Source organism: Balaenoptera acutorostrata, chromosome 15, assembly GCF_949987535.1.
Source record: "Balaenoptera acutorostrata chromosome 15, mBalAcu1.1, whole genome shotgun sequence".
NCBI classification, from domain to species: domain Eukaryota; kingdom Metazoa; phylum Chordata; class Mammalia; order Artiodactyla; family Balaenopteridae; genus Balaenoptera; species Balaenoptera acutorostrata.
In genome coordinates this window covers 1809104-1826029 of record NC_080078.1, presented here as the reverse complement: position 1 = coordinate 1826029, position 16926 = coordinate 1809104, and the positions used below count along the sequence as shown (strand labels likewise).

Genomic DNA, 16926 nt, shown 5'->3' with positions numbered 1-16926 from the left:
AAACGTAGAAAGTTGAAAGAATTTAGTATATTCAGCGATGTACTCATTCTTGCCCACCACCTCGGTTCAACAACAGTGCACGTTTAGCCACATTTCTTTTCTGCACGTATTGTTTTTTCCAGAACCGTTTTAAAGTAAGTTTTAGACGTTATGAGACGTCAGTGCGTATCTTCTAGGAATGAGGATGTGCTACTTAACCATAGTACCGTGACAGCACCTGAGAAATTTCCCCGCCGCCCCGTGATTTTGATGACTGGTCAGACTTGGGAGTCAGTGACCCAGACCCTGCACGGGGGTCCCCTTTGTAACATCACCAGCAGGCAGTGTCCAGCCGCTCTGTGGACATCCAGAGAGGACACCGCATGTTATAGGACAGCTCTGGCTGGGGGAGGGGCTTCCCCACGTGGAGCCTAAAACAACCCCGTCTCGGTGGCCCCTGCGAGTCACTTCGCCGCGCAGCCGGCCAGGAACCGCAGACGCCCCCGTGGCGGCCTGGGCTCCAGCTGTGATTCGCCTCCCGGTCATGGTCACGGCCACTTGCTTCCTCCTTCGCTGTTGCAGGCGGGTCTGCATCAGCTCCATCAGCCTCTCGCGGAGCCCCTTCGGTATGGGTGGCGGGCAGGGGGCTGTCGGCGAGGGGAGGGTAGCCGACTCTGCTTTTCCATCGCCGTTGGCTGTGGCAGGGGAGGGACCAAGGGACGAATACGGTATCACAGAAAACTCATCCTCGTGTTAATTCATAACTGATCTCCTTATTTCAGAAAAAAAAGGCCGTTCTGGATGAGGTAAGCCAGTTTTATTTCACTAATTTCAAAATACGTATTTTTTTTTTTTTAAATACGTATTTTTACTTTGGTTCAAGTGACTGTGGGGAGATCTCAAGAAGCATCATTGAGTCCGTGTTTTCACGAAACCAGGCCAGACCCCAACACTGAGTTAAAATACTTAAGTGATGTTAACATCAAATAAATACTTGGATAATTTCACACTTTCATAATTCATTCAGTCATTCATCATTCTCTCAACACACTTTTATTGATCATCAGTTCTGTGTCAAGCAAGCTGTGGGCCCTCAGGACACAGAGAGACATTAAGACAGACAGGCCAGTCCAGGATGGAAGGGGGGTTTAGGAGCACGTCCACGGCGCTGTGGGGTTCCTGCTCGCCAAGGCCGGGAACGTCCCTGCGGTGGGGGGGGGGGGGCCTTGAGAAGGAGAGGGACTCTGAACTGGGGAGTGAGAGGAAGGGTATCCTGAGCAGGAGAATTCACGCAACAAAGCCCTGGGTAAGGGAAAGGGTGTGGCTTGGCCGGGAAAAGGAGAGCAGGGGTGTGACGGAATGAGGGTCAGAGCAGAGGAGAACAGTCGGGTATGTGGTCGACGGTGCACATCTAAGCCGCTGGGACGGTCGCCCGGCCTCCCCACCGGCCCCAGCTTCTGCTCTGCCCTCCCACAGCCTATTCCCTATGCAGCCACCTGGATGATGTTATTAAATGTTAAACCCCATCACTCCGTAATGACTCCTCTCACACTTGGAACAAAACCCAAAGCTGTTCCCTGAAGCCCCGCGTGTGCTGCTCCCCGGCCACCCCTCCGGCCCCGTTCAGTCTGGAGGCGTCTCTGGCACCCTTGAAAATATCCAGGCTGCTCCTGCCACAGGGCCTTTGCACCTTCTGCCCCCTCTGCCTTGAAGGCTCCTCCTCCAGACACTCGCATGTCCTGCTCCCCGGCTTTACTCAGGTCTTTGCTGAAGCACGACCTTCCCTGGACGCCGCACCACCAGCACTCCCCAGCCCCGCGCCCTGCTTTACTCTTCTTCATAGCACCTACCCCCACCCGATACTTCACCCTTTTTGCAACTGCTTGCCTCTCCCATTAGAATGTAAGTTTCGTGGACGCAGGGACCATCCCGTGTTTCTGCTGCTAGGTCCCTGGTTCCTAGAGGGGTGCCTGGCATGTGGTCGGCATTCAGTAAACGTTTGTGAGCGACTGAGGGGACGAGGGTCCCTGGAAGGGGACTGTAGAGCACATTTATGAAGCAGGCGGCGGCCTGTGTGCTGTCGATGGTGTTCCGCCCTTTCCCCTCCGGCGTCCCCTCCTCCCTCAGCCTCCAGGGTGATGACAGACCCACCGTGCGGGCTGTCGTGTGGGCAGCATGGCGTGCAGGACGCCTGCTCCCCTTTCTGCCCTGCTCGGTCCACACCCTCACCCCTCCAGCGGGTGCGGTAGCTTTCCTGTGAGCCGCGTGGTGGGAACCCTCCGGGTTTGTCTAAATTCTCATTTGCTTTTAGTGAGTTATCTGTCCTTAGTAACAGATGTGCTCTCGCCTCTTTGTTGTCTCCTAACCCCCTGTTTGTGGCATTTCCTTCACTTTGCGTTCAAGGAAGACAGAGATGTTTTCTTTTGGTGACTGTGATCATGGAAGCATCTGAACCTCTAAACGCAGGTTCAACGGCAGGACTCAGCGTGCTGGAGCGTCGTTCTCCTGAACGCTATGGCGCTGCAAGCCCGTCCTCAGGACTAGAGGCAGGACCCCTGAAATAGAAGTGCCGCCCCTAAAATCCGGGACGTTGATCTCAGAACTTACAGAGCATCCGTGTGTATCTCTAAAGAAAATGATTTAAGATTAAGGTCGAAGAATAATTCCTTTGTGATAGTTTGAGATCATGCTCCACCCTACTTGACTTTAGAAGATGTACACGGAAAGCGTATTAAGTGGAATAACTATTCCAACACGGGACAAACTATCTCAGCATGAAAACATAACTACGTGTAAAACATGGAATCACATTTGCAGCTAAATGTAATAGCGTTTAACAGACGATTCATTTATATGCCGAGGTTCAGGTGTCTGGGCCTTTTCCTCCCCAGAGCATTGGCATGTTTCTCGCTGTAGGAGGTGGTGGCGAGTGAGGGAGAGAGGCTCCTTCGGGTGCCCCGAGATTCTGCGACAGAAAGGGAGCCCTCTTCTCGGCTGTTGGAGCTTCTCCCTCTGGGACGCCCCGACCCGTGCCGGCCGTCTTCCAGGGAAACTGACACCCGTCTCCATCTCCCCCCCCACCCCCCGCTAGGCTGCCATGCTGCAGGCGGCTTTCCGGGCGCATCTGGCACGGGCGAGGCCATTGTCTAGCGGAGTGTGCGGCCCGGACCCCCCTGCCGTGCCAAGCCCGCCCACCCAGGTAACCCTCAGGGGCTGCACACGGGCCCAAGTCCTAACGTTCTCTCTCCATTTCTTCCCACGCTTCGTCGGCAGGACGAGCGCAGACGCCTTTGGGTCCTCGCGTTCTGCCTCGCCCTGGGCGTGTGCCTCGCCCTCCAGCCCCTGGCACCCGTGCCCCCCCCCCAGGGTTGAGCTTCAGGAGCCGAATGGCGTTGAGGTGCTGGGACATCGAGTCCCGTGTTCATCTTGGGGTCAAGACAGAGGCTTAAACTACAGCAGAGATAGGAGCCCCTCCCCTGTGAAAACCACCAGACACCGATTCTAAGAATCTCTAGAGTCCAAGTGACCTGCAGTCAGGAAACTGCTAATGAAATAGTAACGAGAGCAGCCACCTGAATCGGAACTGCGCTCTTACCTGGCGCCGAGGGTCCACACGTAGGAGGTGGCGGGGGTTCACGCGGTTCTCTTCCCCACGTCACTGCCCCAGGACTCGCCCGAGCCCCGCGTCCCGAGCCCCGTCGTCCAGGCCGAGGGGGACCCGTGGCAAGAGGAGGCCGTCACCGTCATCCAGTCTGCCTTCCGGGCACACCTGGCACGGGCCAGGCACAGGTAAGTCCACCTGGCAGGCCTACCTCTGTTCTGTATCGCAGGGCAGTGCCGGACACCTGCGGGGGCTGCCCAGCCAGAAAGGCACAGGGTGTGTCGCCAGAGCATAAGCTACACCCAGCCACCCAGGTGAGGTGGGCCACAGGCTCCGGTCCTCGGAAAGAAGCCTTTCTAGGACGGTTTCCTCCTGCTGGGAGAAAACAAATGGGAGGGGTTAGATACCGTGCGGTTCGGGGAGCCCTCGGTTTGCAGACTGCCTGTCGGCCTGTGCCGACGCCCTGCCCCTTCCTGAAGGACACCGTGGCGTGACCTGTGTTCAGGAAGACGCGGGTGTCGTCAGAAGCCTTCCTGCAGCAACACACTCTTGTCAGTGGCGCCGTGCCCGCCGGATCCGCCGGGGCTTGGTCGGGACTGTCCCGGCTGCCACGGCTCAGAACCCTGTATGAGTCACCTCGGGCAAAGAGTGGGACTTAACGGCGGGCCAGGGGCCGAGCTCGGGTTGGGGCCCGTCCCTGGTGCAGCCAGCCACAGCCAGGGGGTGCAGGGGACACGCCTGAGGCCCCTCACAGCCCGCCTGTCTCAGGACCTGGGCCCATCGGCCGTGCGGGCTGGCCGGGCTGGACGTTCACGGGGGGCGGGTGCTTCAGCAAGTCGGTGAGCCCGGCCATCGGCCTCAGACGGTGCTGGCCTTCCCTCAAGTCAGAATCAGCTAGTCTCTCTCTCTCTCAGTGCTGCTGGTCCAAGAGCTGCCACTGCAGCGCTTCCCGACAGACCTGCGTGGGCCCCACAGAGTGCACCCTGCTCTCCGCCCTTCCCTGCAGCCTCTCCTGGTAATTGCATTTCATTTTGGATTTCACGCGAGGGGCAGCTGGCCTTCCGAGGTTTCAGCCAAAAGAGCTGCCACCGTCCCGGAAGTTGGGACGTGTAAAGTTGTGTAAGGGGGCTTGTCCCGCGCGGCCACCTGCGAGCTGGGTAACGCCTCGGCCACACCTTCCTGTCACAGCTCCGTCCCCTGTCCCTTGGGTCGTAGGGGAAAGAGCCGGCCCCAAGCGACTCCCCGGAGCCCGACAGGCTGGCCGGTACCGGGGTCGGTGACCGCAGGCCACACAGTCGGAGCTTCGTGGCTTTGATCTTTATTCTCAGCTCTAACTAGAGCAAGGCGGTGTCCCTCCTTTGGGCCAATGTTTTTCCTGTTTGTTGGTTTTAAGTAAAACTTTGCTTGTATTTCCTTTTCTGCTTCATTAAGATCCAGTAACAGTCAGTGGAGAAATCCCTGGACTGGCCCGGGCGCACAGCCCATGGTGAGGCCCGGTCCCAGCTCTGCCCCACGCCGGACACGGGGTCCTCCCGGGCCTCACTCCTCCTGTGCGAGAGCCGGAGGGTCGGGCGAGGCCACTTGCAAGTCGCTTTCAGTCCCCAAATGTACGCTTCTGCCTGTACTTGAGGCCCTCCCTCCCTCAGACTGTAACCGGCACACTTGCGTGGACCGTCTGTACGCCAGAGGTGGCACAGAGGTGGCGGCGTGAGGTCGGAGGCTGTCACTAGACAAAGCGTGGTCTTGAGTCTCATTTGCGAGCGTGGCGCGCAGGCTGAGTTCTGAGGTCGCAGAGATGCAGTCGGAGAAGGGCAGGCGCGGGAAGGGCGTGGTGCTTCACATCGAGGGAGAACTGCAAAAGGAGCCGTTTTTCTGAGCAGAAGTGCGAGCCTAGGAAGATGGGGGGGTGCTACGAGCCTGTGAGGATGGGAGCCTCCCGCGTACCTGTCGTTTCAGGGCAGGAAGACAGCGAGGGGAGCAGTGGGGAGACCGCGGAGGCTCTGGCTCCCGGGGACGGAGCGCCGAGGCCATGGGGGCCAGGGGCGCCGGCAGCCCCACGGCCCTGCTCTGGTGAGTGTCGGGTCGCGGGGGCCCTTCCGGGGCTTGCCTGACCTGGAAACCGCCACGTGTGAAAAATCGCACTCTGTCCCGTTCGGTCATCTTCTGGCTTTGGCAGAGCAAACTTTGAACTTTGAGGTTCTCTCCAAAACCTCCGTCTGTAAAGCTCCCCAAAGGCTGCATATTATTCTCCAAAAACCAGTTTCAGTCTGATTTCACCAGACCCTACGTTTGGCGACCTTTAGATTCTTCGATCAGGGCTAAAGTGTCTGTGTATGCCGCCCTTTCCTCCTCTTGTTAAATGCGTGTCCTTTTAAAGTGGCAGCTCATTCTCCTGCCTGAAAAGTGCCACCGCCGGCCTCGTTTGGGCCCTTGTTTACATGAGGAAACAGTCTCTGTGAAAACTGCACATGGAGCCCTTGTTTGATCTGATTGTGAAAGTGTTTTTAAAGGGAAAGAAAAACTGAAGCTAACCTTGAAAACTGATGTTTTTAATTTCATAAGTTTTTCCCCTCTCATAGTTTCCTGGACAGTTACAGAAAAAAAGCTGACACAGTTACAGTATCTGCAGCACGCTGGGTGGTGATTTCCTTCCCTCTTTTACCTCAAGTCAGCGATTGGTTCCTTTTTCATTGGCACTTTACTTTGTGAAGCAGTCAGAGCAGAGGCCGTCTTCTGGGGCTGGGAGCACCGGCCCCAGGCCCCAGGCCCCAGGGGAACCTGCCCCTTCCTCACATCCCATCCAGGTGGCCACTGAGGACGGAGGGGGTCTGCAGGGTGGTTGGCAGGTGCATCCCAGCCTAGGGTCGATTACGATTACGGGATTTGAAGAGTTTAGAGGTGCGTGAAGAAAGGAGCGAGAGCTCTCGGCTGGTCCCTGGGTGTTGGCCTGGCCTGGCCCGCACCCTCATCCTGTGGGGGGCGTGTCCTCCCAAGGAAGCGGGGGGCCACCGGCTGCATCTGCCCACGAGTCGCAGACGGCCGCCCGGGCCGAAGACTCCCAGACGCTGCCCTGAGGGCGACGTGCAGAGAATCCCCGCCGCCGACTTGAGCCTCCCCCGTGCCGCCAGCCTTCACCTTTGGCGGCTGTTTTGCTTTGGGGAAACTGGCCGTCGCTTGGGAGCTGGGCGCAGAGGGTGCGAGAAGGCTCTAACGAGGGTGGCCGCGTGGCGTGGCGCCCATCAGGCCTGTCCTGCCGTCCCTCGCGTGTGCGCCCCTGGTGGCGCTGAGCGTGGCTGTGACCGCCGCCCCTTCTCTGTTTCAGCGGAGCCCTCCCCCTCGGGGCCGCAGCCCGCGGCGACTCCGCCCGCGGAGGACGTGAACTCCGACGACTCCGACGAGATCGTCGTAGCTCCGCCTCTGCCCACGAAGAACATCGCCTCCCTGCCCTAGGCCCCTGCGGTCGCCCGGCACGTGGCGATGCCGTGTCCGGGCAAGGTTAGGTTCAGAGGACAGAAGCGCTCAGACCGGAAAGGAATTTACCTTGTGAGGACGAGAACGGAACCTACTTGACACCTCACCTCCGTCCCCGGTTTTTCTCTTTTGTTTTGCCCGTTTGCTTGTTTGTTGAGGGAACCCCGAATGCCTCTCTTTATTTTATCTACGGGAAGGGGTCGCCTACGTTCCGCACCCCCGGCTGCAGGCCCGCCCCCGCCCCCCGGTGGTCTTCATGCCGGACAGACACACCTGCCCGGGCTGGGGGGCAGCAGGGGGCCCGGCCCAGACACGTCCGTCCTCTCGGGGCCCTTCTGGCCACCCGCGGCCGTGCAGGCGAGGGCTGCGTCATCGGCGCTGACGCCGCACGGCCACCGGCTCCAGGACAGGCGGCGCGCCTCCGGGGAGAGCTGATGCGAGGACCCTCGCTCTCAGCCCGGACGGAGGGCCCTGCGCACCGGGCAGAGCTTAGTCCCGGGCCACCCCTCCGCGCCCCCGTCGCCAGCGGGACCCCCCGCACCCCGACGGCACGGCAGCCCTTCTCGTGCTGCACCTCAGGGGCTCCGGCTCAGACTTGTCCTTCTTTCGGAAACTCCTGGCCCTCCTCACGGCGGTCAGAGGCTCCCGGCTCCAGCCCGGGCGAGGCGTGTGGCCAGGAGGATCTGTGGTGCCCTGTCCCCTGAGAGAGGCGGAGGGATCTCCCAGCCCCGGCCACCCCGAGTCAGGCGGGGGACCCGCCAGCCCCTTTCACCGCTTAGGTGCCGGTCATACAGTGGGTTGAAAAAAGTTCAACCAGGGGGCCAGGCTTGTGTCATTTTTTCTTTACTCGGTCTGTGAGCTGCCAAGTCTGTTTTTTCTTCTGTTTCCCCCGCTGGACTGATGGCTAACTCGAGTGAACTCATTGCTGACCTTTGCCTTGTTTCATCCACTGGGTCTGTTCCTCCTCTGGGTGCCGGCTCAGCTAAAGGCCTGTAGGAGCCAGTCCCCCAGTCAGGCACCCAGAGAGTGATGAAGGCGATGCCCGCGGCCTGCAGCTCCCCAGGGGGTCATTCTCCCCCCCCACCCCATTCAAAAACGGGCATTTCTGCATTACTCCTTACTCTCAGGAGCCCAAGGCTCTGGCGACCTATGACGGATGGATCACTGTCAGGACGTCCTCGCCTGGTCCTGGAGGAAAAGGCCGTGTGTGCAGCGGGCTGGCCGTCGGCAGAGCTGGGATGGGCAAGGTCAGCCCCGGGACCTGAGTTTTCCAAGAAAATGCTCCTGAGAACTGCAAATATGTACATCTGTCTGCCTGTGCTCCTTGGGCCCAGCAATGTTGATCTAGTAAAAGTAAGCAGTCTTGAAGCCACCTCAGTAAATGGCTTATCTCAAGGCTGTGACCCTCTGACACTGTGTACATCTGTTCCCTAGAGAATGCCAGGTGCCCAGCGTGCTTGCAGGGCCCACAGCTTGGGGCTGGGGTTCTAGGGCTGCAGGAGCAGCACAGGGCGGGACGGGAGAGGGGCCTGGGGCCTAGAGGGCCTGCTTTCTGCTTAGCTGCCTCTGTGCTGCCCCACCGGACGGGCCCGGCCGCCCTGCAGACAGACCAGAACCCTCGTCCCAGCAAAAAGACCGATGGCATTAGGAAAAGGACGGCCACCTAGCTCAGAGCAACCAGCGTGAGAGCTGCAGAGCTTTGCTTCGTTGTTAAGTAATAAATACCCTCTGCAGAAAGCCCCGTTCACCTTCAAGAGCTGAATAGAATTTAAATTCCACGAGAAGCCATCTAAGCCAATTCAAACCCCTCCTGTGGTTTTGGAAGCAGTGTTTGCTCTCGTGTAGCTCAGAAATTCTGAGGACTGGAGAGTGGACACTCAAACCTGCCCGGGGCCGGCCAGCTGCCGCTCCAGGTGAGGACCTCCCCGAGCTCCCAAGGGCCTGTTAGCAGCTGATCACGCCGGGTAAGCATCCTTTGAAGCGAGAGAACCCACATCTGGGAGTTGAAATGTGAAGCCATCAGGTTGCTCCAGGAGGAAGTGGTGGACTCGCTGGTCTTCGACCTTTGTATTTAGGAGCACTCTGACCTACGCGTAATTTGTACACAAATCTTTTGGAAGGCATAAGATTTTCCCTCTGTGCTACTCATCATTGGCCTTTGTAAATAAAAGCTGTTTTGCAGGGTCTTTGTCTTGATTGCCCTATAAACCCGTGACTTTTCATGACCTCTGGGTGTGCCACTGCCGTAGCTCATGCTGCACAAACCCCATGCCTCTGGGCTCCTGGCTTTTGCTTTGGTCACAGCACAGCCCTGGGAGTGTAGAGCCAGCCGGAGGAAAGGGTCCCACAGCCAGCTCCCTGCCGTGCGTGAACTCGTGCATCCGTCTTTGAATTTCTCTTCCTTGTTCATCAGTGAGGACTTGAGCATCAGGAAATGAAAATGAGGGAGTATTTCCCCCAATTCTATTTCTTGTTTTAGGAGCAGGGAAGGAATAATTTACTGAGGAATCAAACAGATGCGAATGACCCCCAAAAAAGTTGACTTCTGGAAAAATAATTGTTTTCCAATATTTTGTTGGAAAATCGCAGCACGAGGTGCACCTGTGGCTTTGTTTGCATGCGGCTGCTTGCTGGGCCCTCGAATTTGTCTGAAGCCCTTACGGGGACTGGTCTGTTGGCTCCAGCACTGGCCCGAGCGGATCACCGTGTGTCTTACGGGCAAATGGGTCACTTGGAAGACTTGGCGCTTTCAGAGGTGCTGATTGGCCCTTGAAGAGGTTGTGACAGAGGAGAGCAGGGTTCATCAAACCCTGAGCCTGGCCACAAGCCTGCTGCCAACTGCTCTCCCGTGAGGCTGGGGCCTGGCAGCAGAGAGGCAGCCTCAAGGGGGGCGGGGGTGGAGGTCTCAGCTGGAGCTGGTGAGAGGAGAATGGAGTGCGGTCCCCCCTTGGGCCTTCACCCAGCAGGAGGAGAGCCGGCAGGAAGGTGTAAATGTGTGGACACGTACCTGTGCACAAACACATGGGATCCCTCTTCCCACTCCTGCCACTGGCCCTCCTTGCTTTTGGCAGCTCCTCATTTCAAAGGTGGAGCCCAGCTTGGTCCACACGTGAGCCTCCTTAAAGGCTGGTAGCTGAGAGTGACCCCCAGGCCTCCGCCAAGATGGTTCTAAACATGAGGTTCCTCAAAATCGCAGGCGAAGGGGGGAAAATGTCAGAATGCAAATCCCTGGTTTCTCTTAGCTGCTGTTGGGTTCAGAGCATGAATGTTGGGATGAGGAACGGGTCCGTGTTTCTTTGCTTGGACGCCAGCCAATGGCCTTGGGCCAGCGCCTTCCGTTATCCTGGGAGCCCCGCCGGGCAGCAACAACCCAGAAGGTGGCCCCGTTAGACAGTGCCTGCCTGGGGAATCTGGGGGACGTTTCCATGGTGCTGTGTCCTTTCTGAACAGGGAGAGGGGGTGCCCCTGAGCTATTTGTTAATTAAGCCCCGAACAGCCTGGGATTCAAAGCAGAGGACCCCATGTGTGCCAAAGCTCCCGGGGCGGCGATTCAGGCAGCCCCCCAGCCCTCCCCTCCGGCCCGGCTTTGAGGGAGTGAAAGCCGGGAAAGCCGGGGGGTAGGTGGGCCGTGGGCGCAGCTCATGGAAACGGCGGAAAGCCGCTGTCCCTGCTAATAGCAGCCTCATACACTGTCAGCCGGTCTCACAGGGCCTTCCCCACTCAGCTCTGTTGTGGCCGCTCTCTCTGCAGCTGGGGACGCAGTGGCCCCTTCCCCACCCCCTCCCTGTTGACATGGTTTTTCTCCCGGCCTGTACCAGCCCTTCCCCTTCTGTCTCTTAGACGTGGGCGTCCCCAAGTCTCTGACCCCAACCAGACCCCACCCAGACCCGAAATGTCGACGTGGACGTCTGCACGTGCGTGCCTCGGTTGCCTCAAACTCGGCCTAGCCCAGCTCTGAGTTACCTTTGCCCCCTGGCCTGCCCCCAGCCAGCGGTCCCACCCCAGGGGGTCGCAGCCTCTCAGTTGTCGGAGCCGGAACAGGTATCATCCCCCCGTCCCTCCATCCTCCTCGCCCTCCAGTCACCAGGCCCCAGCGGCTCCTGCTCAGAGCCCCCGACACCTGCGGCGAGGCTGGGTGACCCCACCAGGTGCCCCACGGACCCCAGGACAAAACCCAACTCCTGAACGTGCCGTGCCCCCCCGCGCACAGTCACGACGCGCACACGATGCAAACATACAAGCACGCATACACGCACAGGCATGCACACGCGTGCACGTGCACACACACACCCCCTCTAAACTCAAGCCACCATGAGCTATATGAGGCGCTTCCATTTTTCCAAAAAGGAGACCACAAAAAAAGACCAGCTTGAAAGTTCCCACACTTTTCATAGGTGTGGATGAAACTATCAAATGCCAGCTTGTTCATGATTCCTTAATTTGGTCATATACGTATTCAAAAATCATATAAAATAAGACATCCTTTGGCTTCGTGAGTTCACAGCAGTGTCACACCCCTGGCCTCGGTCATTCCCACCCTGCGGATGGCTGCAGAATCCGCATGTATCTCCCTCGCCCGACTGTCTTCTGCGCTCCACGCCTGGCTCTCCAGACACCTCCTTACCATCTCCTTCCGGATGTCTCGACATCTCACCTCACCTTGTCCGGAACTACACTCACCGGCCTCACACCCATTAGGATGGCTACTGTAAAAATAAACAAACAAAAAAATCAGAGGTGTTTGTTGGTGAGGATATGGAGAAACTGGAATCCCGTGTCCTGACGGTCTGAATTTAAGATGGCATAGCCACTGTGGAAAACAGTACGGTGATTCCTCGAACAATTAAATATAGACTTACCATATGATCCAGCAATTCCACATCTGGACCTACACCCCCAAAGAGTTGAAAGCACGGACTCAAACAGATCATAGCGTTTATTCACAGCAGCCAAAAGCTGGAAGCAACCCATGTCCACTGATGGAGGAGTAGACAAACACAATGTGGTTCATCCGTTCAATGGAATATCGCTCAGCCTCAAAAAGGAAGGAGATTCTGACACCTGCTGCAACGTGGACGGACCCTGAGGGCAGGATACTCAGTGAAATAAGCCAGACACAGAAGGACAGATACTGTGTGATTCCACTCCTAGGAGGTCCCTGGAGGAGCCAGGTCCACAGAGACAGAAAGTAGAGGGTGGGTGCCCGGGGCTGGGGGAGGGGGAGGGGAGTTGGTGTTTAATTGAGGGCAGAGTTTCAGTTTGGGAAGATGGAAAAGTTCTGCAGATGATGGTGGTGATGGTTGCACAACAATGTGAATGTGCTTAATGCCCCTGAACCGGACACTTTAAAACGGTTAAAATGAGAATTTTTTGTTATATGTATTTCACCCCAATCAAAAAAAGTGTTTCAAACGACACAATTCTCCCCTCCCAAGCAGGCTCACCCGCAGGCCTCCTCATCCACCCCATCATCATGTGCACAGGCCAGACACCTGGGTGGGGAGCATCATCCGTGACCCCCTCGCCACCATCTCCAATCCTTCAACAAAAAGTCCTATTGACTTAACCTCCGAAGTACGGCCCAAGTCTGTCCACTCCTCTCCATGTCCATCCCTGCCCACAACAGCCCAAACCACCACCTCAGCCTCCCCTGAATAACCACGCCCCCATGACCAGTCGGCTCAGACTCACTCTGGCCAGGCCCCATCTGCCGTCCACTGCTGCCTGGGGTTAGGGGGCAGGAACGTGGCGGATGTGCTGGGGACGGTGCCTTGCCCTACGAGAGCCAGCAGCCCTTGCTCCCTGGAGACGCCCAACCCGGATGTAGCTGGTGCATCACGAATCCCCTCAGGGCCTCCTGCGGCCCCTGGCATAATCGCTCACAGCAGGGATTCACTCAGCAGAGTTCTGCTTCTCTGTGTAAAGCCAAGATTATTTGATTGTTGTCTGACTCCCCTATCAGACTCTCTAAGATAAACTCCACACGGAGTTTGTGATGCTTATTGCTGTTCTCCAGCCCTAACACGGTGCGTGGTACACAGTAGGTGCTCAATAACCGTGCAGAATGGATAAATGAGGGGCCCAGCAGCTCTTGGGTGAGGTGCTTACCGCCCTCCATCGGTGCTCTTCCGTTGTATCCTCTGTCCCCACTGGACCAAGAGATTCATGAAGACAGTGATCATGGGATTCACCGGTATACTCACACAGCAAACACAGTACCCAGCACACAAAAAAGTGCTTGATGCATGTTGAGTGAAGGATTCTACCAGCCTCCCAAGATAGGATCTCAGAGGGAACCTTGACTCTCCCTTCTCACTCTCCTGTCCCCCCATCAAATTAGCAGCCAAGCTCTGTGCATTCTGTCTCAGTGGATTCTTCAGAATCCGAGCCATCCTTCCATTTGTTAGACTTAGGTCGGGCTGGAGTATAACACCCCAAATAACAGTAACCCAAACAAGTTAGAAGTTTCCAAAGCCCCGAGGAAAGCAGTACAGGTAAAATATGGTAGCTCATGATTTTCAAAGACCTGTGCTCCTATTGTTGCTCCCCTCTCCTGAACACAAGGCTTCGTGGTCCAAAGTGGCTGCTTGAGCCCCAGCCACAACATATGCATTCCAGCAAGCAGGAAGGAAGGAAGAAAGGGGCATCCCCTCACTTGAGGACATCACTCCTATCCTATTGGTCAGAACATAGTTGCACATCCAGCTACAAGTAGGAGCCTGGAAATGTTGTCTTTTATTCTAGATGGCATTATGCTCAATAAAAGTGAGAGGGCCTATTACTAGGGAAGAAGAGAAGGATAGATCCAGTGGGATGGCCAGCACTCTCCTCCCTGTTCCTCGTCTCCCTCCAGCCTCAGGCTCTTTGGTCCTCCTCCTCACCTCTGTAAACACACACCTTCTCCCCTTGCTCAACAGATTCATTTAGATTCCACGGGGCACCCTGGATTCCCTCCATGCCCCAGCTCGGCCCCCATCCCCCGGCCTTTCAAGAAACACGCGGCCCTTCCCCACCTCCAGCTGGCCCCTCGCAGGAGCTGTTTCCCAGCCAGGAATGTCCTTCCCATCGAGCCAGCCCACACGGCCCCCGCTGCTGAGAAGTTCTTTGCAATCAGCCCCTCCTTTCTTTGTGTTCCCACAACGCGAGTTCATTTCGTGTGCGTTAAGATTTCCTGCACGTTTGCCGCGTGCCAGGCACTGAGGGAGGAAGGCACTGTGTGCACAGCATCAAGGGGTATTTCATCTGCTTGTGAGTCTGTCTCTCAGCTAGGCTGAGCTCTGTGGGACTGGAGTAAGTTCCTTCCCTGCCCAATACCCACCTGCCCAGGTGCTGGGCCCCAAGTGGGCAGAAGTCTGGCCGAGCACCCCTCACCAGGGTGGCGAGGGCCCATGCGGGAGAGGCCCAGGGGCATGGTGTGCGGGGGGGCGGTGGCCACAGGGTCAGGAACAGGCTGTTCCGCACGCCCAGAAGAAGGAACGAGGGGCTGAGGCTGAGCCCGTGGGGAGGCGGCTCTTCCTGCGAGGGAACCGGCAGCCGCCACCTCCCCCCCAGAGCCGGAAACGGCACCGGGGCAGCTGGGGCCCGGGGGCCACGGAGCTCAGGAGGGAAGCGGAGGCCAAGGGGGCGTTGCACATTCTGCTGAGGAGTTTGGCCTTCACCCCAGGAGCCGTGGGAACAGGGAAGGGCTGCTGGCAGGAGAATGACAGAGTCGGATTTGCATTTCAGAAGGTGGAAGGATGGCTGGCAGCTGGGAGGGCAGCACAATAGCCCAAGGGCTGGTGAGGAACCCTGTGAATGCCGCCTGCCCCCCGCAACCCAGGGCCCAGCGGAGCCCCGTGAAGCCAGCCCCCTCCCTGCCACCCACCCAGAGAGGAGAGCACTCAGGGCAGCCCAGGCCCCCGGAGGGGGAGCAGGCCCGGCAGGCGGGGCGCAGCCTCGGATGGGGAGCACGTTTCCAGCCATCTCTCCTCTGGAACCCTCAGTGGGGAGGAAGGTGGAGGCATCTGCATAGCAGAGTGTGCCCCCAGAGCTGGGCCTCAGCCTTGGGCAGACAAGGAGGCGAGCCTGGTGGGACCTCCCGCTCCCCCCAAGCCCCACGCCCACGCTGCAGACCCAGCTGGGACGTCTGGGGAGGAAAGGGTCCCTGGGCCCACAGGCAGAAGAATCCGGGCTGAGGGGCCAAACCACCCTGGCTGGTGGCCTGGGGAGAGCCTGTTACCCATCTGTAAAAAGGGAGTGACGATGGCCATGTCTCTGGGTGGCTCTGAGCCAGTGGCCTGGGTGGGCTGATGGCGGCCAGCGGTGCTCTCTAAGACCACGATGGTGTCTGTTCCGGAAACACGCAGGGAGCGTCTATTAGGGCCCAGCTGTGATGGGTCGTCACTATGGCTTTGCTTCTGGAAGCCTCTGCCTTGCTCCTCACCTGACCGCCGCCCACCCTGCACCTCCGGGAGAGATGGGGCAGAGTGGGGCAGCAGGGGCAGATGTGGGCGCCTTTGGACTTGGTTCTGAGGCCCCGGGAGCCAGGGAGAGGCCAGCAGGAGTACAGCACGGTCAGATTCCTTCACAGAGACCCAGGCGGTGCGGGGAAGCTCAGGACCAAGGGCACAGCCCTTCCCGTCCAAGCTCCTGGTGGCCTGGGCGAGGGGCTTCCTTTTCGGAGCCCAGGCTGGGATCACATCTCTCCGGGGAGCAGGAGGCCTCTGGGCTCCCCAGGAGAGGCAACCCTGGCTCACTCTGACTCCCTGGACCCCACCCTGACAGTGAAACAGGCCTCCCTGCGTGCGAAGAATAAGGTCTGTCCAGGCCTGGCTTTGAATCTGGGGACCCAGTGTCCCCCACATGGGAGCCAGTGGCCGGCCTCTAGCAGTCAAGGCAAAGACTTCCCGGCTGTGGGGCGAGTGACTTGAGCTGGTCACTGGGGGACAGGTGACAGTGAAGGAAGGAAGCTGGGCTACAGCTGTGAACACCCCCTTTCCAGCGTGACCCTGGGACCACCGGGCAGGGAGGTAGGACTGTCCTCCTTTTGCAGACGCGGAGACCGAGGCTTGGAAAGCTGCCCGGTGGAAGGGTCTCCGCTCTTGGAGGGGAAACAATGTCACCAGGCAGCCCAAACCTGGGAGCAGCTGTCGGGGGGGGGGGGGGGCTCTGGAGAGGGAAGTGTGTGTCTGTCCCTCCCACGGCCCCAGGCAGGGGGTGGGATGGGGGGACTCCAATTCCTCCTGGCCCTGCTGGGCCTCTTCCAAAGTCCCGGAAAGGCGTCCCCTCTCCCCAAGCACAGGAGCAGTGCAATGCTTGGTCTACCCTTCCCAGCTAGCCTTGGTCACCGACACGGACCTCAGCCCACGGAGGGCCAGAGACCCACTGCTCCTGGAGACGGAGTGAAGGTTTGTGAGGCTGCCAGGAGGAGCTCATATGCCCCTCAGCCTCCAGGACCCTCCTCTCCCAGCTGCCCACACCCAGCCCCCTTCCCCGAGCCCAGCAGGGTGGAAGGGAACTTACTGGCTGACCAAAGAACATCCCCCAGAGCACCACAGCTTGAAGAAACCTTTCCCCATTGGGGAAATCCACTGACTCAAGATGGTCACAGCCATGGCCCTGTGTCCACACCCTGCTCTGTCCTGCCTTGTTCTGTCCTGACTGCCCCTTACCCCTGGGCTTGGCTGTGACTGGCTTTGGCCGACGGAGCGTTATTAAAGGGGACACGAGCCTCTGGCTTGCCCTCTCTGGCCTCCCTGAGACGCCAGCTAAAGAAGCCCGAGGTAGCTGGCTGCAGCCACGTGGTCCGTTGAGCCAGCACCAACCGCCAGCCATGAATGAGGCCAGCTGAGACCACCCAGCCCCGGTGGAGCTGCCACATGGCTGCAGGTGCATGT

At 58.4% G+C, this 16926-nt stretch overlaps 1 protein-coding gene across 1 annotated transcript in view; it reads left to right on the top strand.

Annotated features, from left to right (window-relative positions):
• Positions 1-9235, top strand: part of IQCE (IQ motif containing E) — a 32955-nt gene extending 23720 nt beyond the window's left edge. Inside the window, exons 15-20 of the mRNA XM_007174654.2 lie at positions 762-785; positions 3071-3178; positions 3647-3768; positions 4495-4595; positions 5537-5650; positions 6903-9235. Coding sequence (XP_007174716.2) covers positions 762-785; positions 3071-3178; positions 3647-3768; positions 4495-4595; positions 5537-5650; positions 6903-7030 — 597 coding nt within the window. The 3' untranslated portion in view covers positions 7031-9235. The remainder of the gene's footprint in view (positions 1-761; positions 786-3070; positions 3179-3646; positions 3769-4494; positions 4596-5536; positions 5651-6902) is intronic.
• The last annotated feature ends 7691 nt before the right edge of the window (positions 9236-16926 follow it).